The sequence below is a fragment of the Balaenoptera physalus genome (genome assembly GCF_965194825.1).
Source record: "Balaenoptera physalus genome assembly, chromosome: 13".
NCBI classification, from domain to species: Eukaryota; Metazoa; Chordata; class Mammalia; order Artiodactyla; family Balaenopteridae; genus Balaenoptera; species Balaenoptera physalus.
The window spans coordinates 102,325,358-102,352,912 of record NC_138892.1 but is presented as its reverse complement, the minus strand read 5'-3'; the positions used below and the strand labels follow the sequence as shown (position 1 = coordinate 102,352,912).

At 46.9% G+C, this 27,555-nt stretch overlaps 1 protein-coding gene across 1 annotated transcript; it reads left to right on the top strand.

The window, feature by feature from the left end:
• The first annotated feature begins 94 nt into the window (after positions 1–94).
• Positions 95–27,552, top strand: NCAPD2 (non-SMC condensin I complex subunit D2). The gene is made up of 32 exons (XM_082420159.1): positions 95–852; positions 1,618–1,767; positions 9,593–9,668; positions 9,952–10,010; positions 10,479–10,660; positions 10,972–11,114; positions 13,425–13,552; positions 13,625–13,748; positions 13,930–14,077; positions 15,093–15,290; positions 15,640–15,774; positions 15,874–15,961; positions 16,058–16,238; positions 17,584–17,708; positions 18,209–18,448; positions 18,747–18,921; positions 19,495–19,579; positions 21,200–21,333; positions 21,678–21,810; positions 21,904–21,988; positions 22,063–22,230; positions 22,526–22,695; positions 23,407–23,518; positions 23,593–23,716; positions 23,799–23,954; positions 24,297–24,474; positions 24,559–24,653; positions 25,126–25,206; positions 25,376–25,559; positions 26,616–26,742; positions 26,849–27,004; positions 27,224–27,552. Exons 2-32 carry the CDS (start codon positions 1,641–1,643, stop codon positions 27,307–27,309), a joined length of 4,203 nt encoding a protein of 1,400 aa, XP_082276285.1. The 5' UTR covers positions 95–852; positions 1,618–1,640; the 3' UTR covers positions 27,310–27,552.
• The last annotated feature ends 3 nt before the right edge of the window (positions 27,553–27,555 follow it).

Genomic DNA, 27,555 nt, shown 5'->3' with positions numbered 1-27,555 from the left:
GTCTTTGACGCCCCGCCCAGCCGAGGCGCTTCCGGTCTGCCCGCCGGAAGTTTTGGAGCGCCGGAAGAGCTGAGGGACTCGTCTCGTTGCCTAGGGCCCCCCAAAGCTGAAGGTCAAACAAATTCACCCTTTCCTGTTTCCAGAGGGAGATGAAGGTCCAGAACCTGGAACCCAGAGCTTCCCTTCTCTGTGCCCCACAGCAGTTTTGCGCTGTAGCTGTTTTTATTCCCCCTAATCGACAGGGGAGGAAATCTGAGGCTGAGGGAGTGAAGTGACCTGCTGGACGTCATATGGCAGAGAACATGGCGGAACCTGGACTAGAGCCTAAGCCTTCTAACTGCCGGCCTGAACTTGCCTCCTGTCCTGGGGGTGACGGAGTGGGTCACGGTCCCAGGGGCACGGCCACTGCCCAGCTACAAACGCGGCATCTCCGGCAGGCACCGCCAGGGCCTCCTCTCCACCGACCGCGGAAAAGGAGGACCCTGTGGGGAACTAGGCGGCCGCGAGACAACGGCGGCGGGGGGGTGGGGGGTGGGGGTGGGAGCCGGAATCTAGGCCCCGCCCTCCTCGGACCTTCCGGCTCCTGCGCTCTGATTGGCCGGTGTCTGCAGCGAGCGTCGCAATTGGCCCCCTTGCGGCCGTTGAGATTTGAACTGCACTTCTGTGGCTTTTCCCGCGCGGCGCCCGGCTCGGAGGCGGATTTTTGCCTCCGCCTGGCGGGTATTGGTCGGTCTCTCTACCCACGGGAGTGCCGCCTCGCAGGTTGGTGCGTCTTGTGCCCTCCTTGGTTTTTTCTTCGTTTCAGCCCCGCTGCCAGAGTTGGAGGAACGGCGGGCGAAGTGCTCTTGTAAGGTGCGGTGTTCAGGGGGAGCGGGGAAGGAGAGGCCGGGAAAATCGGTCACCTTGCTGTAGGACGCGGTATTGGGCTGGGAGGTCTAGTGGGTGTGTCCTTGTGGTACGACATGGTAGAAACAGTAAGTCTCACAGATCCGCAGTGGAATTTGGGCAAATCGCTTAACCTTAGTCTCAGTTTCCTCATTTGTAAAATGAGCTATATTACTATGCATTTCATGAGATTGGCATTTGGAGTCTTAGATCAGATAGGACGTTCAAATAGCCGAACAGAACCTGGCACAGAGTAAACAAATAGTAAATGTTCATGTTCTCTCATTCTGGAGACAGGAAGCCCATTATCCCATACTGGGTCACTGTTCTGGCCTCAGATGAGACAGTGTCTATATACTTAAGAAGTTTTGCCCATAAAAACAGAAATAACAATGCGCTAACTTAGCGCATCGATATGCCACTTTACAGTTCTTTAAATACTTTAATACCCCTTGACTCATTTGATCCTGAGAGCAATTTTGTAAAGTAATCAGAGATCAGTAATCCTGTTTGACAGATGGGGCCCAGGGGGTTAAGTGACATGGCCAAGTGTCAGAGTCACAACTAGAATTAGATTCTAGTCCAGGCTTAATCTCACACGCTCTAAGATAATGTTATTAGCTTGATGTAAGACTAAAAAGTGTTATGTATCGGAGGAGGGGAATAATAGAACCAGATTAAAAAGACGACCCTTAGATATAGGCCCTGACTTGTTTGCTGTTTGGCTTCTAGCCCTGTGAGCCACTGGGGGAAAGATGTCTCCCCATCTGTATGAGTTCCATCTGCCCTTATCCCCAGAGGAGTTGTTGAAAAGTGGAGGGGTGAATCAGTATGTCGTGCAAGAGGTGCTGTCCATCAGACATCTTCCATCGCACCTTAAAGGTAAGAGTCCATAGCTGCCACTGTGCCTAGCACTTCAAAACAACCACCCACATGTGATTATATTGTCTGTCTGTTCCACTACACCACTAAGCTCCATGGGGGCACGGAACATGTCTTTCCTGTTCCTTACTGTTTTCTCCCTAGCGTTGCATTACACTAAGAGTATATTCATTGACCACCTTCTCTAGGTTATTCAATAAACAGTCTTGGTGTGTATGGTTAGTCTTTGGGGAGAATTTTATTTTAGATCTTGACTTCTTACCATATGCCAAAATAAAGTCCTGGTGGTTTTAAGAGTTGTAGGAGAAGACAGCTCCTAGAATGTCTGGGACTTGACCTGACCTGTTTCAGGTAATACTTTTTTAGAGTCTAGATCACATTTCCAAGAGTGTGCAATAGTGGAAAAAAGCACATGTGCACAGTTGCAACACTGCACAATACATGTACAGTGCAGTTGCCCATTGACACCTAGAGATGACCGAGAACAATTCATGCATTATCAACAAGACCCCATCCATAATGTCACTGTACTTCTTGGAAGTGTCTTGTGTCAGTTAGATTGCTTTGGAGAGTTATAGAGAGTAGAAATTAAGTCTGTGGAGCCAGGCTGCCCGGATTTGAATCCTGGCTCCACTACTCTGATCTTGGACAGTTACTGATTCTCTCTGTGCCTTGGTTTCCTCATCTGGATAATAACCTACTTTGTTTGTTATCTCCTACAACAAGTAGCGTTCATTAATTATCAAGCACTTTGATAATATAATTCCAGCTTGTCTCTTCTTGGCCTTCCCATCATTGTTGCCAGATGACAGCTCCTTGCTCTGATGTGCAGAAGTAGAAAAAGGGATTTTTCTATCATGTGCTTTTTCTTCTTTCTTGTTTTAAAACTACCAGAAGTCTTGTAACAGACTTAGCCAGAATTGGATCAGGTGCCTATTTCCCTAACTACTGGTAAGGGAAATGGAATTATCCAGATTGGCTAAATTGATCAAGATCATTACCTAGGCTTCCCTAAACCCGAACATATCACCATTTGGTGAGCAAGGAAGAGGGCAGAGTGTGGAGTTGACTGATGGGTGTCCACAGAGAGACCATTCTCTCCATATTGCGTGGATCTGTGCATCACCAGTGGCACAAGCTGCACACTCTAGCAAACTGTTCTTCAGTTGTTATTATGTACCACTTTGTTACATGAATGCTTGTTCCTTTTAAGAGTCCTTTTTATAACAATTGCATTGCTTTTGGTATTTAGAACCCTAAATACAAGTTCTACTATAAATACACAAGGTCAGGTCATTTAATTTGTTCAAGTGTTTACTGGTGTTATGCTATGCGCCAGGCAGTGTTCTAGGCACTGGGGATACAACAGAAAATAAAGCAGCCAAGGTGACAAAGTTCTTTCTCTCAAGGCTTTCAACAAGTAATAAATAAATATGGAGTATGTCAGATGGTTGTAAATACCAAGGAGAAAAATAAAGCAAGACAAAAAAGATTACAGTGAGCTGGTTATGGACTAGCATTTTATGTTGGATGATCAGAGAAGGCTTGCTGATAGGTGACATATGAGCAGAGACCATACAAGTGAGGAAGTTAACTATACAGATTCTCAAGGAAGGGCATTCTAAGCAGACAGGAAAGCCAGTGCTGACGCCCTGAGGTGGGGAAATGTCAAGGTGTTTGTAGGGGAGTGCTCTAGGAAAAGAGAGGTCAGGTGGGAAGTGGTACAGATTATTCTAGAGTCTTGCTCCTCAGAGTGTGGTCTTCAGACCAGGAGCGTTAGTATCCTGATTTAGGAGCTTGCTAGAAATGCAGGAGGAAGACCCATCCTCAAACTACTGAATCAGAAATCCATGTCTTAAGAAGATCCCCAGGCAATTCGGATGGACACTTCAGTTGGAGAAGCACTGATCTAGGGTGTTGTGGGTCATGGTAAAGACTTTAGCTTCAGAGAGAGTGAGCTTGAAAGCCATTGTGTTTTGAGCACAGGAGTGACATGGTCTGACATTTTAAAAGTGTATCTACTGTGTTGAGCAGGAACTGTAAGGGGGAAGGGAAGAAGCAGGGGACTAATTAAGAGGCTAATAAAATAATACCAGGCAGCTTACCTGGGGTGTTAGCAGTGGAGGTGATCATAAAAGGTTAGATCCTGAGTGAATTTTGAAAGTAGAGCCAACAGGATTGTTGATGGACTGGATTGGATTTACAGGGTTCGAGAAAGAAGAATTGAGGATGATTATAAATAAGGCTTTTTGACTTGAGCAACTGGAAGAATGGAGTTGTCATTTACTGAGATGGGTAGAGTATGAGAGGAGCACATTTAGACTGTTGGTTATATGATTGTGGAGTTCGGGGGAGAGGTGCCAGCTCACGATACACATTCGGGATTTAATATTCAGCATGTAGAGGGTGTTTAAAGCTGTGAGATTGGAGTAAGTATTGATGGAGAAGAAAAGCAGTTTCAAGACATAAGACCTAAGGCAGTCCAACATTTAGAGACTGGGAAAATGAGAGAGAACCAGTAGAAGAAACTAAGGACTAGTTGTTGAGGCAGAAAGTGAACAAAGACGCTAAATTAGGAGAAATTTCAAAAGGGAAAGGAGAGATCAGCTACACATTTAATTGCTGGACTTAGCAATGTGGCAATGGCTGGTAACCTTGAACACTATTTCAGAGCCGTGGGAATCAAGCCTGATTGGAATATATTTATGAGAAAATGGGAGGGGAGAGGTTAGAGTTGATGAGTTTAGATAACCCTTTCTGGTTGTTTTGCTTTAAGGAATAGCAGAGAAATAGGGCGTAGCTGGAGGGGGAGGCAGAGTCAAGGGAGGACTTTTTTTTTTTAAGATGGGCAACATTACATGTGTATGTGCTGAATGGGAATAATCCGAGAGAGGGGAAAGCTGATGCTGCCAGAGGGAGAGTGAATGACTGTCGGAGCCGTGTCCTTTAAGGAGGCAGAGTATGTGATCTGGTGCTCGGCGGGGAGGAGATGGTTTAATTAGAGCATGGACAGTTTATCCACAGCAGCAAAAAAAAGGCAGAGCTTATGGGCACAGAGGCAGGTCGTGCCAATAAATACAGAACTTGGCGCAGTTGGAGTTTCTCTTCTGTCTGATTCTGTTTTCTCAGTGAGATAGGAAGTGAAGCCTTTAACTGAAGGTGAGTTGGGGGAAAGCGATCTTGATGTTATGAACAGAGGAAAGGTGTGAAATAATTGCCTAGAAGAAAGCAAATAGGCCTGGGAACTTGTTATAGGCTTACTAAGAAATACTAAGGGCCTACTTGAGGTCATAAAGTGAGAATAGTTGGCATGGTTTTATGTTTTTTCGAGCCACTTTTTTTTGTGTAGTTACACGAATGGAGTAATCAGTCAGTGGGATTTAATCCAGATTTACAAGGGGAGTAAATGTGTTAATAATAAGTGGAAAAAATTAGAAATACCATAATGTCTAATGATAGAGGAACAGTAAGTTAATTGAGGTACATTCAGTGGAATGTTATGCAGTCATTAAAAACTATTACAAAGGTTTTTTTTAATATCCTTATTTTAATATTATTTTAAAAAACAGAACAGAGTTGAATACGTGATATGACCTCAACAATAGAAATAGTATGCATAGAAAATAAACTGAAAAAAATTAGCCAGATGTTAACAGTGTTTATTTCTTTCTCATTTTCATTTTACCATATTTTCCAGATTACGGAAGGAGGTTTATAAGAGTGGGAGATAGCTTACAAGTACTGAGTTACATTATGTGCTAAGTATTGTCCTGACTGTTTCACGTGGATTATCTCACTTAATCTTTACCAGAAAATTCTGAAAAGCCCTATGAGGTATGATCTGTTATTATTCCCAATTTACAAAAGAAGAAACTGAGACTTGGTAAGCTAAGTAGCTTAGCCTAGTAAATGTTCAAGCCACATATAAACCTAAGCAGGGTGACTAGACTAGATCAGCGGGTGCTGCTTTGGAGAAGTAAGGAGGAATGTGAATGGAGAGAATCACTGGATGTAATAAAAAATAGGTAATGGGTAATCTTTGAGAGAATAGCTGTTAGATTGCTAAATCTCAGAAACTAGGTTTCAGGGAATTGAGAAAGATTACACAAAATTTTAAAGGGATATGAGCACAAAGTCAAATGAAAGGCACTGATCGTTTTTGGTTTGTTTGTTTTAAAGAAGTAGGGGCCTGAGCACATCAGGAAAAGAGCATTCCCTAGAGAGGATGAGGCCAGAGGTGAAAGAAAGGAGACAAGTCTTTGGGGGCAGTGAGACAGCTTAGCTTTAGAACAGAAAATCTTTTCACTTGAGACTGAAGCAAAGAATGGGAAGGTGTTGGCAGAATGACTTGTTGACAGAGAGGCAGGATTACATGAGGGAGCCCATGCTTTGGGTCTCATTCTTTTTGGTAAAGTAGAAAGCAGTCATCTACTAAAAGAAGAAAGGCAAAGCATAAGAAGAGGTATAAAGAAAGGGGGGAACATGCTATGAGTATAGTGCTAGGGTGTCAGTAGGAATTGGAGAAATAAAATAGTTTGTTAAACATCGCAGAGTAGTTGGACAGCATAACACTGCAATATGATGAATCAGGTCAGTGAGCCAGCAGTGATAATGTAGTACAAGGTTCAAGCTTTACTTTCTAGGCAAACCAGCTTCTTATTGCAGAAAAGAAGAATTTGGTGGAATTCTTTCCCTCCCCATCCACAGAAAGAGCTAGATATACAACTTGGTTCAAAAGTTAACTCCCGGGACTTCCCTGGTGGCGCAGTGGTTAAGAATCCGCCTGCCAATGCAGGGGACACAGTTCGATCCCTGGTCCAGGAAGATCCCACATGCCGCGGAGCAACTAAGCCCATGCGTCACAACTACTGAGCCTGTGCTCTAGAGGCCGCACATCACAACTACTGAAGCCCCCCTGCCCTAGAGCCTGCGCACAGCAACTACTGAGCCTGCATGCTGCAGTTACTGAGCCCATGTGCTGCAGCTACTGAGCCCATGCACCACAACTACTGAAGCCCATGCGCCTAGAGCCTGTGCTCCACAACAAGAGAAGCCATCACAGTGAGAAGCCCACACACCGCAATGAAGAGTGGCCCCCACTCACTGCAGTTAGAGAAAGCCCGCACGCAGCAACAAAGACCCAACGCAACCAGAAAAAAAAAAAAAAAAAATTAACTCCCATACTGCCTTGCTACTCTTGCATGTTGTAAGTCATAATTAGCTGCTACTCCCTTTTATACTGAAGTTTTTATATAGAAGCAGTACAGTGAAGATGAAAAGAGCACTGAGTTTGAGAATCAAAAGATGCGGGGTTTTCAGGGAGTTCCCTGGTGGCCTAGTGGTTAGGATTTCAGGCTTTCACTGCTGTGGCCCAGGTTCAATCCCTGGTCGGGGAACTACAGCACCACCCCCCCAAAAAAAAAAATGCTGGATTTTCAAAATGTAATACAAGTACAGATGTCCCCCAGCTTACGATGGTTCAACTTACGATTTTTCAGCTTTATGATGGTGCAAAAGCAATATGTATTCAGTAGAAACCATATTTCGAATGTTGAATTTTTATCTCTTCCTGGGTTAGCAGTGTGTAGTAGGATACTCTTCTCATGATGCTGGGCAGCAAGCGCAGCTCCCAGGCAGCCACATAATCACAAGGTAAACAACCCATACACTTAGAGCCATCCTGTACCCAGACAGCCGTTCTGCTTTTCACTTTGAGTACAGTGTTCAATAAATGACGAGAAATAGTCAACACTTTATTATAAAATAGGCTTTGTATTAGATGATTTTGCCCAACTGTAGGCTAATGTAAGTGTTCTGAGCATGTTTAAGGTAGGCTAGGCTAAGCTATGATATTCAGTGGGTTAGATGTATTAAATTTTTGACTTAACAATGTTTTCAACTTACAGGGGGTTTTTCAAGATGTAACCCCATCATAAATCAAGGAAAATCTGTAGTAACAAATGAACCTAAGTGTATTACAGATGTTTGACATAATCACACTAAAGGATTGCAGAAGAAAATAACCTAAGTAACTAGGAAACCCAGTATTTCGGGTTTTTTGTTTTGCTTTGTTTGGCTGCGCTGTGTGGCATGCAGGATCTTGCCTGACCAGGGATCGAACCCGCGCCCCCTGCGGTGGAAGTGCGGAGTCTTAACCACTGGACCACCAGGGAAGTCCAGTATTTTGACTGTGAACTGTATATAAAAGAACTTTACACGATTAGCGTAAGGTAGTTAGTAAATTTATTTTTTAAAGGGATGTGCGTTAGCAATTCTGAAACTGTTTTATGTGTATACTAGGATTAAGCAAATATATAAGTGAACTTATGTTTTTAATATATACACAGAGAGATAAAAATAGAGGAGTGTGTGCATTTATACCTACATATATGTATATCCTGCTTTTCTCTGCTGACTGGGCCTAAAAGCTCCAACAGCAGTGATCTTAACTAGGGCCTAGAACTTGGTTTCTACATACCATTCTCTCATAAAAGAAACGTGGACTCCAGTGAGAATGGTTGATTCCAGGACTGAGCCAGGGAAGGTACAAGACGAGCCTGGAACATCTTGTGGTACAAGAAAGTAAGAGAACAAGAATGAAGGGAGCATGTCAGAGACACAGGCCAAGTTGAAGGAGCTCCCAGTGGTCAAGTATGGGACAGTCTGAGCAACAAAATTAATAAGAAGAAGAATGGATTAAAACACATAATAAAAGAAACGTTCATGAGCCCATTCTGTTATAAACAAATAATTGGATACATAAAAGAAGGGAAAGTAACAGCTCATACTTAGCCTGGCATTCCCATTAAGTAAGCATAAAAGGAATGATGGAAACAGACGAATCACCATTTAGTAAAAGTAATAATTGTGGCAGGCAAGAATCATCCATAGATGCTTAAATAAGTGGGCAGAATGTGGTGAGAAACAGGATTTTCAAAGTATCTCCCCACAAGATACTTATTAGTTGCAAAGGGGAAAATAGTAACTTTGCAGCAGAGACACCCAGGCAAACACTACCAACTGGTCAAAGTTAATATCACTAGTAATAAGACATTGACATCACCTACTTCTGGGTATGATGCATCGGAAGGACCCATCCTCCCTTTCTCAGTGATCTAGCCAAAAGTGCATGACCTCAATCTAATCATGAGAAAATAGCAGAGAAACCCAAAGTGAGGAACATTCTATAGAATAACTGGCAAATACACTTCAAGTGTCAAGATCATGAAAGACAAAGATTGGAGGAGACTAAGGAGGTATGACAAATCAATGCATTGTGGTATCCTAGGCTGGCTCCTGGTCTGGGAAAAGGACAAAAATAGAACAGCTGGCAAAATTCAAGTAAGATCTGTAGATTAGTTAATAACATTGAATTAATGTTCATTTCTTGGTTTAGAATAGATCCTTGTACTGTGGTTATATAAGATGTTACCATTATCTGGGTGAAAAATACAGAAACTCTGTACTGTTTTTGCTACTTTTGTAATTTCAAAATTAAAAAAAAAAAAGATCCTGAGTTTGTGTTCATTACTCAATTGGACAAGTCACATAACTACTCAGACATTTAATTTATTTTCCCATAAAATAGGCACAGTACTGTTTGCTTCATCTGGTTCAAAGATGTGGTAATAAAACTCAAGTAAGGCTTTAATTGTAAAACAGGACAAAGTGTCAGATGTTATTATAATAGTAGATTACATTGAAATGAAGTGTCTACTTTTGTGATTCTACCAAGAAAAGCAATTAACTCCATTTTCTGCCATGAATAGAACTTACCAAAAAGACCTCTCCCCTCTGTATTGATTAGTTTCTTTCATCTTTATAGCATTTCAGGCTGCCTTTCGGGCTCAGGGGCCCCTGGCTATGCTGGAGCATTTTGATACCATCTACAGCATTCTGCAGTAAGTAAAGTACCCCTCTGATACTTTAAAAACAACTGGTGGCTATTTGCCCTAACTTTGCATGTTAGTCCTGAAATTCCAAATTATAGTTCACTGATAAATGGTTCTGGGTGTTGATATTTCTACTCATGAGCATTTACCCCAGCTTGCCACCATATTTATTCAGTCGAGTAATTTCACGTGTTTTTTTTTTAAGTATTAGATTCCTCAGGTTCGATCTGATCTATTAGAATGGGCTCTGCAGGGTCCTGTCTCACCCCCCCGCACTTTCTTTCCCTCATAGTCACTTTCGAAGTATAGACCCTGGCCTCAAGGAAGATACTCTGGAATTCCTGATAAAAGGTGTTTATGGGTCGGGGGTAGGGGATGGAAGGTGTGTGTTGCTGTTTGTTTGTTTACTGTTTCCTGCCACATGATGATATCAAGGCTGTGGTGATTCAGTTGGTTTGGCTAAGCCCGGGGACCTCTGACCTATAGGTCTGGAATCTTGGTGGGCAATACAGAGTTATGTGTGTTCACTGTAAGGGCAGACCAACAATAAACTCTTCCTACTCTTGAACTGCCTCTCTTCAATAGAGGCAGTTCTTCCTGTTGCCAGAGAGAAATTGGGATAACTGGAGTGAGAGAGTAGGGATAGGGCATGTTCAGGCTATCAGGGTCAGGGGTCCCAGAGGACTTAGCTTGTGTTGTAGCCACTGAGAGATGAAACACAGATCTTTGGTAATCTGATGGCTGCAAGTGCTAGGGGTTTTGAAGTTGGGTTGTAAGAGGAAAGTGAACGAAACTGACTCCAGATCCTGCCCCTCGCAGTGGTATCCCGCCACTCCCAGGAACTTCCCGCCATCTTGGATGATGCAACTTTGAGTGGGTCAGATAGAAGCGCACACCTAAATGCCCTCAAGATGAACTGCTATGCTCTCATATGCCTCTTGGAATCCTTTGAGACCATGAGCAGCCAGACAAGCCTCATGGACCTGAACCTTGGTGGGAAGGTAATTTGTTATTCCTGGCTCACTTGATACGGGATATGGGGAGATACGGGAATTGGTGGGAAAGATGGAATTCAGTGATTCTGAGAATCTTTTCCTTTCTGCCCTTGACCCATGTTTAAGGTTTATGAGGAGGTACTCAAAAGTATCACAATGTATCTTTTGCTGACAAGCAGCTCTTCTATATTTTGGAACTTGTAATACTTCCGTCTTACCTTCTACCTTGTTTCAATACTGGATAGTTTGGGCACTCAGACTAGCAGATCATGATCCTTTTGGCTTCCTTATTTTTTCTTAAGTATATCCTTTTTTAGGGTAGGAAAGCCCGGGCCAAGGCAACCCATGGCTTTGACTGGGAAGAAGAGAGGCAACCAATTCTTCAGCTTTTAACACAGCTGCTCCAGTTGGACATCCGTCACCTGTGGAGTCACTCAATAATCGAAGAGGAGTTTGTCTGGTGGGTAGTTGATTGCTATAGGTGATATTGGCTATGCGGAATGAGGCTCTGTTGCTAGATATGCTTTATACACACACACACACACACACACACACACACACACACACACACTTATTTATTTATTTTTGGCTGTGTTGGGTCTTCGTTGCTGCGCGCGGGCTCTCTTTAGTTGCGGCGAGCAGGGGCTACTCTTCGTTGCAGTGCACAGGCTTCTCATTGCGGTGGCTTCTCTTGTTGCGGAGCACGGGCTCTAGGCGTGTGGGCTTCAGTAGTTGTGGTGTGCGGGCTCTGTAGTTGTGCGTGGGCTCTAGAGTACAAGGTCAGTAGTTGTGGTGCGTGGGCTTAGTTGCTCCGCGGCATGTGGGATCTTCCCAGACCAGGGATCGAACCCGTGTCCCCTGCATTGGCAGGTGGATTCTTAACCACTGCACCACCGGGGAAGCCCTAGATATGCTTTTTGTTTGTTTGTTTTGTTTTGTTGTTTTTCAATTTTTTAACTTTTTATTTTGAAATAATTTCAGATTTACAGAAAAGTTGCAAGAATAGTACAAAGAATCCTCTATACCCTTCAGACTCCTCAAATGTTAACATTTTACCACATTTGCTTTACTAGATATGCCTTTTAAATACTTCATTTCATCCCTCAGTTCTGTCTGTAATACACAGAAGTATTCCCATTACGTTGAGTTGTTCAGAAGTAGATAATGAAGATTAGAAACTGCTTTGAATTTCTCATCTTTAATGCCATTTATTCATTCATGAAACAGTATTTACTGAGAATCTCCTAGGTGCATGGCTGGTGTCATTAAAGTCACTGAAAACCAGCGTTTCTGCCCTCTTAGAGTTTCTATTTTAGATCAGAAGACAATTTTTTAAATAAGTAAAAATATATAGTATGTCTTATAGTTTATTACTGTGGAGAAAGATAGTGGAGGGAGTGGGAAGTTTGATGGGAAAGGGTTGTAGTCTTTATCAGCTGTTCTAGCAAGACCTCTTTGAGATGGTGACATTTGAGCAAAGCCCTCGAGAAGGTAATGAGAGCCATGAGGATATCTGGAGGGAGAGCAAGGGCAAGGTCAGGAAACAGCAAGGACACAGGAGGGAGTGTGTTGAGCACGTATAAGTAATAGCGCTGAGGCCAGAGCTGGCAGCTGAGACAGGGTGAGGGGTAGGCTGTGAGGTCGGGGCAACAGGGAGCCAATTGCAGGTCCTCATAGGCCATCACGGGTTGGCATTTATCAGAGTGAGATGGGGCCACTCGGGTTCCGAGCAGGGCAGTGAGGTGGTCTGGCTTGTCTTCAACAAGCTCATCCTGGCTGTTGTGTTGAAACAGACTCTGGAGGGAAAGGAGGAAAGCGGGAGACCAGTAAGGAGGCTGTGGCGGTCACTTGGGCAAGAGATGACAATAGCTTAGGCCCAAGAGGGCGGTGGAGGTGGGGAGAAGTGGATGCAGTCTGTACTTGTTCTTTAAGGAGAGCCTACGGGATGAGCTGACAGATGCGTGTGAGGTTTGAGGGAGGGTGTGGTCGAGGGTGACTCACCCAGGGTTTTCGCCTGAGCATTTGGAAGAATGGAGCTGCCGGTGACTGAAATAACGGGGAAGGCTGTGGGAGCGTGTTTGGGGGGACAGGAGAAGTTCTGCTTTGGACATAGAAAGCTGGAGGTGCCTATTAGACATCCAAGTAATGTCAGATTTGGTTGTGGAATGTACAAAGCTGAAAGAAGACAGGAGAGCGGTCTAAGCTAGAGCACACATTTGGGAATATAATGTATTTATATAAATGGTATTTGTAGCCATGAGACTGAATGAGGTCACTAAATCAGTAAGCATAGCTAGAAGAGAGCCGAAGTCCAAGGACTGTACCTTGGGGCACTCCAGCATCAGGAGAGTGAGATGAGGAGGAAGAACCAGCTGAAGAAACTGAGAAGGGAGTCTGGCCTCCTGGTACCAAATGAGGCATGTTTCAAGGAGAAAGAAGTGACCAGTTGTGTCAGATGCAGCTGAAAGGTCAACAGAGATGAGGACTGCGTTGGCCATTTAACAATGAGAAGTCAGTGGTGATCTTGTCCTGTCTTTTATCATATATTCAGCTTCTATGTAGACATTATAACTGGTTGAAAGTTGGTAATCCAGAAGGAGGAAGTACCTATCTGGGGGTCAGCAAAGCAAAGCAACTTGGTGTAGAAGGCGATAGAATAAAGAAAACTAGAAGACCCTGACTGGGGCAGCAGAGATGGAATGAATGAGGCAAGACCAATGTAGTTGAGTCCAGACCGCTGATGTCACCATCTCAACTCTCCCTTTCTCAGTTTGGTTACTGGCTGCTGCTACCGCCTCCTGGAGAACCCCACCATTAGTCACCAGAAGAACCGCTCCACCCGGGAAGCCATAACACACCTGCTTGGTGTCGCCTTGACACGTTATAACCATATGCTGAGTAAGTTAGCCCTCCACTTTGCCCCACCCTTTTCATTCTGCCCGTGATTTCTCACGTGTAGTACTTCCACAGGTGCCACCGTGAAGATCATCCAGATGCTGCAGCACTTTGAACACCTGGCATCTGTACTGGTGGCAGCTGTGAGTCTGTGGGCAACTGATTATGGAATGAAGAGCATAGTAGGAGAGATTGTAAGGTGACCCTTCCTTCTCTAAGTTTCTAATTCTCATTTCCCTCAGGGAGAGTATAAAGATTGGAAATTGCTTCTCTGTGTAACATTAGATTCCTTCAGATATTAGATACCAACTTTACCTTCCCTTACTGGGACCTGAGTAATTAAGTTATGCTGCTATGGCTATGTTTATTCCCCTGTGTAGAGAGATTGGACAGAAGTGTCCCCAGGAGTTGAGTCGGGACCCTTCAGGGGCAAAGGGCTTTGCTGCCTTCCTGACAGAACTAGCGGAGCGTGTCCCGGCCATCCTGATGTCCAGCATGTGCGTTCTACTAGATCATCTGGATGGAGAGGTAGGTGGTCCCCTGGGGATCTCAGGTGTTTCTAGGGGTTTTAAGTGCATTGTTGAAAGGCTGTTTCTTAACAAGAAGGAAGCTTTCACGTGAAGTCAAGTTGTCTAGGCTAATCACTGTGGCAGTTCCTTCCTATAGAGAAGCAGATGAAGTTTATTGAATTAAATAAAGAGCCACTTACTAGTCCTATTTCAATATCACACTGGTTTCACCCAGGTCTGGTAGGGGAGACGACAGTTCCACAGCTTAAGTCTAGTGAGAGTGACTCAGCTGTGATTCTGGGTCCCACCCGTTCCTCAGGATAAAGCCCCTTCCTGCCCACCTGGTTCTCAGATCCACCCACATCATCTGTCTTATCCCTCAGTGTTAGCCTGACTGCTTCCCAAACTGATGCTGGCACTCCTCGGTGAATGTCAGGAGCAAAGACAGTCTGCTTGTTCATCTAATGTACTATAACTTTTTATGCAAGACCCCATTCTCTGGCTCTTGGCCTGGCAAAAACCCCAAACACTATTCTCCATGATTCTGTAATGGACTTGGTTGGCACTAGGGCTGATTTCTGTTTCCCTGTCAGTAAGATGTGGGAAGGGAAGTGTGAGGGAAAGGCGGTGTTTATTAGTAAGGATCAAAGGCTTTGAGGCCTCAGATGAAAGGTAGTAATTAATGCTTTTCAGACGTGTGTTGGTGGATGGATGTGATTTCATATTCAGCTGCCACCATGGTTACCTGGGTGAGCCTTGTGGGGAAAAACTGCTCTGGGCTCTTGTTTATTTTGTCCCTACATTCTCCTCTGACCAGACAAGGCCCTTCTGGGATTCAGGTTTTTCTAGTGACCTCAGGAGTCAATGAATACCTGCTGGGCAGTTGACCAGAAAAAGTCAGAGCTAAGAAAAGCAAGCTTAACCTTGCCTAAAGGCCTTACCCCTTCTTTGTGCCTGGATGAGCACAAGAGTTTAGGAAAAGGACAGTCAGTATGGGGGTGCAGAGGCTCATACCAGCCTCATATCCATCTCAGAATTACATGATGCGCAATGCCGTGCTGGCGGCCATGGCGGAGATGGTGCTGCAGGTTCTGAATGGGGATCAGCTGGAGGTGGCAGCCCGAGACACCCGAGACCAGTTCTTGGACACCTTGCAGGCCCACGGCCATGACGTCAGCTCCTTTGTGCGGAGCCGTGTTTTGCAACTCTTTACCCGAATCGTCCAGCAGAAGGTGAGTGGCCTTTGACATGATAAAGATACACGGTACCCCTCTATGTACAGGCCGAAGAAAAGAGGAATCCAGGGTCAAAAGAAAAGTAGCTATGTCAAAGAGGAGTCTAGAATTCAGGATTCTCCTACCCGTAATAAAGGTCTTCCTCTATCAAGGACAAGGATTCTGGGCTCCATTTAAGGACTACAGTATGTCTTAACCACTACAGACAGTCCTCTTGAGCTATTCACATCCCGTAGGAAAGTTTCCTTAGAATGAGTGGCTAGCTCATGTAGAGTACTTCACGATCATCTTGAGCAGAATGGAAGGTGTGGGGCGGGATCTGATCCTGTCTTCCTGTTCCACATAGGCTCTGCCCCTGACACGTTTCCAGGCAGTGGTGGCCTTAGCAGTGGGGCGTCTGGCAGACAAGTCGGTGCTGGTTTGTAAAAACGCCATCCAGCTGCTGGCCAGTTTTCTCGCCAATAATCCCTTTTCCTGCAAGGTAAGTAGCCTGGGCCCACCCAAAAGAGAAGGAATTAAATGGAAACAGCAGTGAAATTCCATGACTCAGTGACCCTGATGTTCATTTTTACCTTGGTAGCTTAGTGATACTGACCTTGCTGGACCGCTGCAGAAGGAAACCCAGAAATTACAAGAGATGAGGGCCCAGAGGCGAGCTGCAGCTGCTTGTGAGTAGTTGCTGCGGGGGAGTTCTCACCCCAGACATCCTTCTCCTTGCAGCCGGAAACTCAGTGCAAGAGTCTAAGTGAGACTTTCTCATTCAGCCGCAGTGCTGGACCCAGGGGAGGAGTGGGAAGCCATGCTGCCAGAGTTGAAGGCTACCCTGCAGCAGCTGCTGAAGCTTCCCCAGGAAGGAGAGGGGATGCCTGAGGAGGTTGCCGAAACAGAGACGGCGGAAGAGGTGGAAGGACGCATCCGTCGATTGCTAGCCAAAGCTAGTTACAAGTATGTGAAAGAATGGGATATTCTCTCATGACCTGTTAGGTTTAGAGTTAACCTTTGAGAAACAATATATTTTTTAATTGAAGTATAGTTGATTTACAGTGTTGTGCTAATTTCTGTTCTACAGCAAAGTGACTGTTGATACACATATGTACATTCTTTAACAATGTTTTTTTTAAATGAACTGCACTTAGGGTATGCTGCCATCAGATGGTGGTAGGTGTTTTCATTGCAGTAATAGTCTGAACACCAGATTTATGCCAAAGGCAAAGTCTACAATTAAGCATGCTTTTCTACTTTTACAAATGTTTAAAGAAACTACTAAAACAACTAAACGTAAATCATGTTATAATTGAATATGACCAAAGTCCTGCTTCATTTGAAGACGACGACCTGTAAGTAGAATTCTAGTTCTATAAAGTAAGTTACTTAAACTTTCTGGGGCTCAGTTTCATTATTTATTTAGAAATAGTTGATTAGATCATAAGATCTCTAGTGGCTTTCTAATTCCAAAATGTGTGAGCTGATAAATAATAACAAACGTGCTCAATCCTGCCTTAATCTTTAAATCAACCTGGTATGAATCCTGATCTTAGAGAAAAGATTTTTGTGACTAGAACTTGAGAGCACCTTGGCAACAAAAGCCTTATAGCTGTCCACAGGTATTCTTAAACCTCAGCCACAAGTCATTAGTTTACTTCTTACCTAATTAGGCTGCTCAGAAAGGCTGAAGAGAGGGTGGCTAGTTGGCTCTCTAACTCCCTACGTCTCTCTGGTGTCTCTCTTTGCTAAAGCATAAAAGGCAGCCTGCTCTGCCTCCAAGCATGCTAGTGATGAGTTAGGAAAAGGCTTCTTCTCGTGTTAAAGATGTCCCCTCCTCCTTCAGCAATCCTTGGCAGCCAGTGCTGGGTGAAGTTCTTAATAGCTGAGGTTCTGGCTTCCAGTTACAAATTTAAACGTGTTAGAACGTAACTTTTTAACAGTTTAATAGCAGAGTTTTTGGGGGTTTTTTGTTTTTTTTTAAGCAGGAATCTACTTTTTTGTAATTAGACAATATGTTCACATGGTACAGTATTTAAAATTCGAACAAGGACGTGCCATGAAAAATCCCTTCCAAACCTGCTTTCCAGCCAGTTAGTTCCCTTTGCATAGTGAGCCTCCTTCTAGAGATAGTGTGTAGTCACACAGTCAAACATATCTACGTTTTTTTCCCCCTTTTTATACAAGTGACAGAATTCTCTACCAGTAGGTCTAGGTTCTTGATGGAATCATGACATAGGCTGCCTGACGCAAGGCTGCAGTGACACTCTTATGGGTGCCTGATTGGTGACAGGTTATGTTCTGTCAGGCAGGCCATCATTCTCACTCGAGAAGCCATAGGCCACTTCCAGGAATCTGAACCCTTCTGTCATATGGACCCAGAGGAGTCAGAGAAGACCGGGTTCCTGAATCTCTTAGGAACTATCTTCAAAGGTAAATTCCTTTTCCTTCAGTCAGCAAACAAGACACTTCAACTGTATTTATAGACCATTTACTTTATGTCAGACACTCGCCTGGCTGGCACCCTGGTGCTGAAAGAGGCTAGAGGGGAGTTAGTGGTGCTTCTGCTCTGGAATGGAAGCAGCCCACGGGACTAAGATTTAGTCACAGGGTATAAAAGTTTATTTCCAAACCGTAGAGGACTTGAGGAATCTTTTTTGAGAAATGAACCAACATATTTTGGAATAAATTCTAAATTTATACTTTCCTAGTGGGAATTCCCCGGTGGTCCAGTGGTTAGGACTCTGCATTTCCATTGCAGGGGGCACAGGTTCGATCCTTGGTCAGGGAACTAAGATCCCGCAAGTAGCGCGGCACGGCAAAAAAAAAAAAAGCTTTCCTATTGTAGAAACAAATATTCAGCGATGTTTAGATCTGTTGGGTTTCCCCGTATACCCCTGAACGAAAACCATCCTGTAATTCTTTAACTCTAGGCCCAGCAGCTCCCACACAGGAGAAGAATCCCCAGGGGGCTGCGGGGAACTTGGGCCCAGGAGAGACTGGCTGTAAAGACAAGCCCAGTGTGTCAGAGCCTGAGAAATGCAGGGAAAACGATGAGCTGGTGAAGCAGGAGATGCTGGTGCAGTATCTGCAGGACGCCTACAGCTTCTCTCTGAAGATCACAGAGGCCATTGGCATCATAAGCAAGATGATGTATGAACACACAACTACAGGTACGCTGGCATCCCCTCTGCAAGGACTGGGTCTTGGAGTTGGAAGAACCGGTCTTGTCCGTATTTATTGATGTCTGTCTGCTCCTTTGAAAGGCCCGGATTCTTACTTCAGTTTGCTTTGTGTAGCCCTGCAGAGTGTGCACACAGTATTTCACGGGGCATTTAGGGGAGTTGGCATCCTCAGGGAAAAAGGAGGAAGGCCTCCGCTCGCATGTTGCTACATTAAGAAAGGTTCTGTCTTTAAGTATTGGGGGAGTTTTGCCAAGCAGATAGGTGACATTTGTGTCTGTCCTCTCAGTGGTACAGGAGGTGATTGAATTCTTTGTGATGGTGTTCCAATTTGGGGTACCCCAGGCCCTGTTCGGGGTGCGCCGCATGCTGCCTCTCATCTGGTCGAAGGAGCCTGGCGTCCGGGAAGCTGTGCTGAACGCCTACCGCCAACTTTACCTCAAACCTAAGGGGGATTCTGCCAGGTAGATGGGCTGTGTTCGCCTTTGCCAACTTTTCTGAAATCAGCTTTTCACAGGCTGTGTCTCGCCTCCTGAAGGCGTGGCGGCGGGGGCGGGCGAGGTGGGCACCCTTCTTCTAGGGGAGTTCTAGCTCCAGAGGCACTAGGTCTCTAATGGGCTCGGGGTGGGGCTGAACTTCCAGTGAAACCCATCCTAAGCAGTTATTTGGTTTGTTTTTGTTTTTCTTTTTATTGAAGTATAGTTGATGTGTACAATATTAAATGTTATAAGTGTGCAATATAGTAATTCACTATTTTTAAAGGCTATACTCCATTTATAGTTATAAAATATGCCCCACGTACAGTATATCCTTGTAGCTTACTTTATACATAACAGTTTGTACCTCTTAATCTCCTGCCCCTATATTGTCCCTCCCCCTTCCCTCTCCCCACTGGTGACCGCTAGTTTGTTCTTTATATCTGTGAGTCTAAAGCACTTATTTATTATTTGACACTATGGTGGGATTGCCTAATAACCTGTTTGACAGGTTTAGCTTCTTGGTCTTTTAATGACCCCTGATCTCTGCTGTTCCCACAGAGCCAAGGCCCAGACTTTGATTCACAATCTCTCTTTGCTGCTAGTGGATGCCTCAGTTGGGACCGTTCAGTGTCTTGAGGAAATTGTAAGTCTCCTCACTTTGACTTACTCATTCAGCAAGTATTAGTGAGTAATTACTGTGTGTTCAGCAACTTACTCAGCCCTGCAAAGAAGTATAAGATTATTCGCTTTGAAGTCTAGTTGGCAGCCCAAAACACAAAACATTTCTAGAGCAATGCAGCAGATTGTAAGTGGCCCAGGCAATGGTTATAGTAGCGATAGTAATATAATAATAATAACACGTTATGCCAGGTACTGTATTTAGCACTTTGCTCATATTAATTTGCTGATCCTCACAACAGCCCTAGGAGGTAATACTATTATCAGCATTTTACAACGAGAAATCTGAGGCACAGAGATCTTAAAGAACTTGGCTAATTTCAGCTACTTAGGGGCAAAGTTTGAGATTCAAACTCAGGCATAAGAGTTGCAGAACACATCCTCTTACCTGGTATGTTCTGTTGACGAGTAGAGTGGGAAAGAGAGCAGTGTGAGATGGGATACTCGAGGGAAGAGCTTCCTGAAGGTGGCAGGACTTAATCTGGGTCTTGATGAGTAGGATTTAGAGAATTACAGAAAGGAGGGAAAACATTTCAGACAGAAAGCCAAGAAAGAGCACTGCCTATGTTGTAGAATGAAGACGATTGTGTTCTGGCTCAAAACTGTCATCTGGAAAAGATAGAAAGCTGGAAATGTGGTTTGGAACTAAATCTGGAAGATCCCGGGATGCCTTTCAAGAGTCTAGGACCTGAACCTTGTCAGCCAGGGGCTCCAGCATTTTAGTGAGGCAGAGCTGCTTTGAAGGGTTTGGATTATGGGACAAAAGGCAGAGGTGGTGCTGACCACCAGCGTCCACTGGGAGGAGTATCACCGCTGGCCACGTTTTTTCCTCACTGCGGGAAAGAAGAGCCTGCTGGTAGCACTTGGCCCAAGATCTTGTAGAGTAGCTGCTGGCCAGGAGCCCAGACAGCAGGCAGAGGAGAGCTATTTCTACATGGTGAGCAGAACTGTGGCATGATGAAATAGACGTCTGGGGAGGTCACAGCATACAGGTTGGTTGGAGCAGAGGCTAGGGACAGGGATGTCCCTGGAGGCTGCTGTAGATGTGCAGTGACAGGAGTCTAGACTTTGGGGGTGGGAGGAAAATCTGTAGAATTGCACTTTAATGGAAGATAAATTTTAAAAGGAAGAATAGGTCGGACTAAGTGACTGATACATAAAAAATTAGGTGACTGTGAAGTTTGAAGCATATGTGACTGTTGGTGTTGGTGCCGTTGGCAAAATGAAAAGGCAAGAAAGGACGATGGCATCCATTTCAGACATGTTGAGTTAGTGGTAACAGCAAGAAAACCTACTAGAAATCTCCAGAATGTAGTCCAAACTATAGATCCACATGAACTCAACGAGGTCAGTTTCAATATGTCATCTTAATAAACGTAGTTTTGAAGGCATGAGAGCAGAAAAGTAGCGGAGACAGAAGCACCTCCCAAGACCCTGCTTTACATTTTGAGCCTCCTTCCTCTCCCACTCCTAAACAAACATTGCCTTACTTACTTAGGTTCTCGATATTCTCTTCAGAGGAGGTGGACCAAGCATCAGGGGAATTGTTATTTTTTGGCCTGAGCCCTTTTTCTTTTCTCTGCAGCTCTGTGAGTTTGTGCAGAAGGATGAACTGAAACCAGCAGTGACCCAAGTGCTGTGGGAGCGGGCAACCAAGAAGGTGCCCTGCTCTCCTCTGGAGCGCTGTTCCTCTGTCATGCTTCTTGGGATGATGGCACGGTGAGGCTCAGATCCAGGCAGGCGGTAGGATGAGAGAGGAAGGGAAGGTTCCCTTAAGACTGCTTCAGTAATAGCAGTCAGGCCCAGCTGAGCTCTGCGCATGCATCAGCCACCTAAATGGAGAATAAAACAGTGACCGTACCAGTCTACCCCCAGGCAGCAGAAACAGTGGGGTCAACAGAGCAAGAGGGATGCCAAGGGGCCAGCCCTATGCCAGAGCCTCTCTGTAGCGCTCCAAGGCGCTCGAAGCCCTGAGTTGGGTGCTGGTTCCTACCCCCCTTGGTGTTGTCCCCCACGCAGAGGTGTCCGTGAGTGGCTTTAACGCTTTGGCTTCCTTCTCCCAGAGGAAAACCAGAAATTGTGGGAAGCAACTTAGACACACTGGTGAGCATAGGGCTGGATGAGAAGCTTCCACAGGACTACAGGTTGGCCCAACAGGTGTGCCATGCCATTGCCAACATCTCTGACAGGAGGAAGGTACGTGGGGTGGTTACGTCCAAACTAAGGCGGGTGCGCGTCCTTCTGTCCACCCTCAACACACACCCACGTTGTCTTCCCTGCTTTGGACAGCCTTCTCTGGGCAAACGTCACCCTCCCTTCCGGCTGCCTCAGGAACACTGCTTGTTTGAGCGACTGCAGGAGACGGTCACGAAAGGTGAGCACCATGAAGGGCCTCGGGCAGAATTGGGCCTTTGTCTGCAGTGGCAACTTCTCCCTTCTGCTGCGCAGGCATTGTCCGCCCAGACCCACTCTGGATCCCATTCAAGGAGGCGGCAGTGACCCTCATTTACCAGCTGGCAGAGGGCCCCGAGGTGATCTGTGCCCGGATGCTGCAGGGCTGTGCAAAGCAGGCCCTGGAGAAACTGGGAGAGAACAGCACCCCCCAGGAGGCCCCGAGTAAGTAGGCAAGAGGGTCAGTGGGCCCGCGGGCAGCAGCCAGCTTCTGCTGTGTCCCTGCCGGCCAGGAGCCACGGACACCACCACTTCCTACAACCACTCCCGACCCCCTCAGCCCATGCTGTCCCTTTCTGTCACTCAGGCCGGGCCAGTCACTGCTACCACACCCTCCACCCCCGTCTCTTGCTTCTTCACTGGGGTGTAGAGCGCGTGAGCAAGGGGGCCATCAGTATTGCGGGGGCCTGTGAGATTTGATTGTCTTTTTCTCCCTGCTTTCCCGCTCCCCCTCCTGCAGAGGACACCCCCGTGCTCCCCACTTTCCTGTTGATGAACCTGCTGTCCCTGGCCGGGGACGTGGCTCTGCAGCAGCTGGTGCATCTGGAGCAGGCAGTGAGTGGAGAGCTCTGTCGGCGCCGAGTTCTTCGGGAAGAACAAGAGCATAAGACGAAAGAACCAAAGGAGAAGGTGAATGGCACGCCTGGGCATTTGGGTTTGGGTCCCAGGTGTTTCCCAGATTTGCTTCCGGCCCTCGGGTCCTTCACATTTCCTTCTGGGGATCTCCGCTTCTCTCCTGTTAAATGAGCTGATGGAGACTGCCTCCTAGCTGCTACTACTCTGGAAACGATTAGTGAGAACAAAGATGGATCACCCAGGAAGGAAGGTTTTAGGTAAATACAGAGCATCGAGATAGGGACCTTGGCAAGACACAGGCTGTGCCCTAGGCAGTGTTTGTTAGAACCAGCACACTCCCATGGCCTTTCCGGCAGCCTTGGTGACTGGGCCTAGCACCTGATGGGACCTTGTGTTCTCTCCACTAGAGGCAGTGATGTCTGGCAGACAAATGAGAGACAGCCCTGCAGCAGTGGGATAAAGTCTGACCTTCTCTGTGACTTTGAACCATTGTCTGGCAGGCTCCATCTGTTTACTGTGTATAGGAAGTTATATGCTTCTGTGAGGAGGAATTCAGAAGAGAAGTGAGATGCTTTGGCAACTTAAACACAGACGGACTTAGTTCTTTTCCGGTTTAATTCAGGAGTCGTTCTTTGGATACACTTGACAAGCCTGTGAATGGTTTTGCAGAATTTGCCTTTCCCCAGATCCATTTGTGCAAAATGAAGGGTAGGCTGAAATCAAAACGGTCTGCTCACCCATGATCCCTGGCTACTTTCCCATCAGAATCCAAGCTCTGAGGCCACCATGGAGGAGGAGATGGGGCTGGTTGGGGCTACGGCTGATGACACCGAGGCAGAACTCATCCGCGGCATCTGTGAGCTGGAGCTGCTAGATGGTGAGAAGAATTGCTGAGTGACCCTCTACCCGGCTAAGTAGGCTGTCCCAAACCTAGAGTTGTTCCTCCACCAGGCAAACAGACACTGGCTGCCTTTGTTCCACTTCTGCTTAAAGTCTGCAACAACCCTGGTCTCTATAGCAACCCAGAGCTCTCTGCAGCTGCTTCACTTGCCCTCGGCAAGTTCTGCATGATCGGGTAGGCCTTGGGGTGGGCATCGCCTTCTCCAGGAGGATGGGGGATGGTATGGTTTCCCTGATGATCCTCTCTTTGCCCCTAGTGCCACTTTCTGTGACTCCCAGCTTCGGCTTCTGTTCACCATGCTAGAAAAGTCGTCACTCCCCATCGTTCGATCTAACCTCATGATTGCTACTGGGGATCTGGCCATCCGCTTCCCCAACCTGGTGGACCCCTGGACACCTCATCTGTATGCTCGGTGAGAGACACCTCACAGCACCTTCGCCATCCCTGCCAGCCCTGGAGGCTGTGGTGAAGTCAGTGTGAGAATCCCCAGAACCGTTCCTTGGTCTTTAGTGTTCCCTTGAACATCTGTGCAGGCCCTGGCTGAGGGTGGCCCCAAAGGGATTGATGCTTCTTGTCTAAAGCCTTGGTTACAGCCTTGGCCTCTTTCCCCAAACCCAGCTTTCAACTCTAGACAGCCTCTAACTGCTTCTAGAATGGCACTAGGAAGAGGCCATAGAGTCCTACTGAGGGCCTCTCTGCCAGCGTCAGCTTTAGCCCATGGTCTTGGTCCTGATGACACGGATTTCATTCTTAGTCTCCGGGACCCCGCTCAGCAAGTGCGGAAAACAGCCGGGCTGGTGATGACCCACCTGATCCTGAAGGACATGGTGAAGGTGAAGGGGCAGGTGAGCGAGATGGCCGTGCTGCTCGTCGACCCTGCGCCTCAGATCGCTGCCCTGGCCGAGAACTTCTTCAGTGAGCTCTCCCGCAAGGTGAGAGGTGGGGGCAGCTTAGAGCTTGCTGCCGGGGGACATGCAGGTCACCTCGTCTCTTTGATGTGACTCTCTCTCTTACAGGGCAATGCAATCTATAACCTCCTTCCAGATATCATCAGCCGCCTGTCAGCCCCTGAGGGAGGAGTGGAGGAGGAGCCTTTCCACACCATCATGAAGTAGAGTTCCCTGGGCCTTGGGGCACATTTTCCACTGTAGAGCAGCCTTAGGAATCAGACAAACCTGTATGTGATTTCTGGCTCTGCTACTCTTTAGCCGTGTGGACTTCAGCAGTAACCACCTCTCTGTGCCTGTTCCTCCTGTGTAAAAGGAGGCCAGAAATACTTCCCCTTTATTAGTTCTTGAAAAGATTCAATAAGGTAAAAGTCCTGACACTGGATGGCAGCTGCTTTTGTTATAAATTTCCAGTCACAGTGAAATTCCTCAGGAGGGTGAGGTGGACCCTTCCCCGAGGCGTGAGAGAGGGCAGGAGGGACAGGCCCGGGCATGGGCCGTGGCAGAGAAGGGCCTGCTACGGAGGCAGGAGGATGACAGAAGGCTGGTGCTGGGGAGGGTACGGGGCTGGTGTTGGCAGTGGGTGGGTTCGGAGCTGCCCCCAGAGACAGCACATCTGCATCTCCCCTCCTGCAGGCAGCTCCTTTCCTACATCACCAAGGACAAGCAGACCGAGAGCCTGGTGGAGAAGCTGTGTCAGCGGTTCCGCACGGCCCAGTACGCTGCCTTCCTTGAGGGCTCTTTGTGCCGAGAGGGAAAGAGCCCCACCCCCCGACCCCCCCACCCCCCGCCCCAGGGGCCTCCCCGGGGCTGTGGGAGGCTGATGAGAAAGGAGGCCTTTCCCTCCTGGGTCCCACTGCTCCTCACAGAGCCGTCCCGCCCACAGGACCGAGCGCCAGTACCGGGACCTGGCCTACTGCGTGTCACAGCTGCCCCTCACAGAGCGGGGCCTCCGCAAGGTGCTGGAAAACTTTGACTGCTTTGGAGATAAACTGTCAGACGAGTCCATTTTCAGCGCCTTTTTGTCCGTTGTGGGCAAGTTGCGGCGTGGAGCCAAGCCCGAGGGCAAGGTGAGCGCACCCGCTGCGTTCCAGCCGCAGTTCATTCTGGTGTTCTGCGGCTCTGGATTTCTGACTTAGCCCCAGCTGATTGCAACCAAGTAACCAGAGTGTCCTGAGACCAGATCTTTCTGTCTCCAATTCCTGCTTCTTTGTTTCTCTTTTTTCTTTTCTTTAGTAGCCTTTATTGAGGGCAGTTTCAGGTTCAAAGCAAAATTGAGTAAAGTATAGAGTCCTCCCATGTGCCCCCTGCCCCCAGGCAGGCACAGCCTCACAGCCTCCCTGGTTACCCGCATCCCCCGCCAGAGGCTAGAGCGGGACATCCATGAACCTGCCTTGACACATCACCATCGCCCAGAGAGCGTGGTTTCCAGGAGGGTTCACTCTCGGTGATGTGCGCGCTGAGGGTTTAGACGAATGTATCATGGCCTGTGCCCACCACTGCGCGACATTCAGAGTAGATTCCCTGCCCTGAGCATCCTCTGCTCCCCTGTTCACCACACCTCCCCGCAGCCCTGGCAGCCACGGGTCTTTTTACTGTTGCCACAGCTTCGCCTTTCGCAGGGTGTCGTATCATCGCACCCACACGGTACATACTCTTCTCAGTTGGGTTCTTTCATTTAGTGATATGCGTTTAAGGTTCCTCCATGTCTTTTCACGGACTTGTTTTTTTTTTGGCTGCCTTGGGTCTTCGTTGCTGCGCGCGGGCTTTTTCTAGTGGTGGCGAGCAGGGGCTGCTCTTCGTTGCAGTGTGTGGGCTTCTCATTGCGGTGGCTTCTCTTGTTGCGGAGCACGGGCTCTAGGATCACGGGCTTCAGTAGTTGTAGCACACGGGCTCAGTAGTTGTGGCTCGCAGGCTCTAGAGCGCAGGCGCAGTAGTTGTGGCGCACGGGCTTAGTTGCTCCGCTGCATGTGGGATCTTCCCGGACCAGGGCTCGAACCCGTGTCTCCTGCATTGGCAGGCGGATTCTTAACCACTGTGCCACCAGGGAAGCCCCGACTTGTTTCTTTTTAATCATAGAAATAACTATATTTCCAGGCCTGCTTTTCACCTCTTTTTGCCTCCAGGCTGTAATAGATGAATTTGAGCAGAAGCTTCGGGCCTGTCACACCAGAGGTTTGGATGCAATAGAGGAACTTGAGATTGGCCAAGCGGGTAGCCAGAGAGCCCCATCAGCCAGGAAACAGCCTGCTGGTACGTGAGGCAGCCCCTCGCAAGACAGACCAGGCGGGGCCCTCCTCTCAGATAGAGGTTCCTTTTTTTTTTTTCCTTTTTGGACTCACGCCTCTGCCTTTTCTAGTCTCTAGACACCGGCATCTGGCTTCTGCAGCGTCACACAGTGACTTTGTCACACCTGAGCCTCGCCGTACTACCCGATGGCATCCAAACTCCCAGCAGCGAGTTTCAAGAAAGAAACTCAGAATCGTCTTCTCAAGTGATGAGTCCAGCGAGGAAGGTACGGTGCTTCCTTCCACACTCGGCCCAGAAGAAGCACAGCTCGGGGGGCGGGGGGGAGGCTGGCTTTGATGGGGTCCTGCTGCGTAGGCCCCCTGCCCCCAAGGTCCTCTTCCTCCCTGTGCAGTGTGGTCTGGGACTGTCCCGTTTGTTCTCTGAGACCTATGTTTCACCATCTTTGTGACTCAGCTTTTTCTTATTCCCCCAATTCTTTGAATAGAACCGTCAGCAGAGATGACAGACGATGAGACACCCAAGAAAACCACCCCCATCCGCCGAGCATCTGCTCACAGGCACAGGTCCTAGGGGCAGCCTTGCCTGTTCCCAACCCTGCTGTGCAGGTGTCTTGTAGAGTGACCTTGAATTCCATTCCCCTTGTAAAATACTTGTTTGCCTGTCTCCTTGTTTTTTTAATGCATAAATGGTCTTTATAACAGACGGCTTTGCTCTTAAACTAGCCTAACTGAACTGAGTTGAGCTGCTTTCCTTGGAATATACATTTGCCAGTTTCCTCGTTTTCCAATGAATAAATGTTTTTATATACTTTTAGAG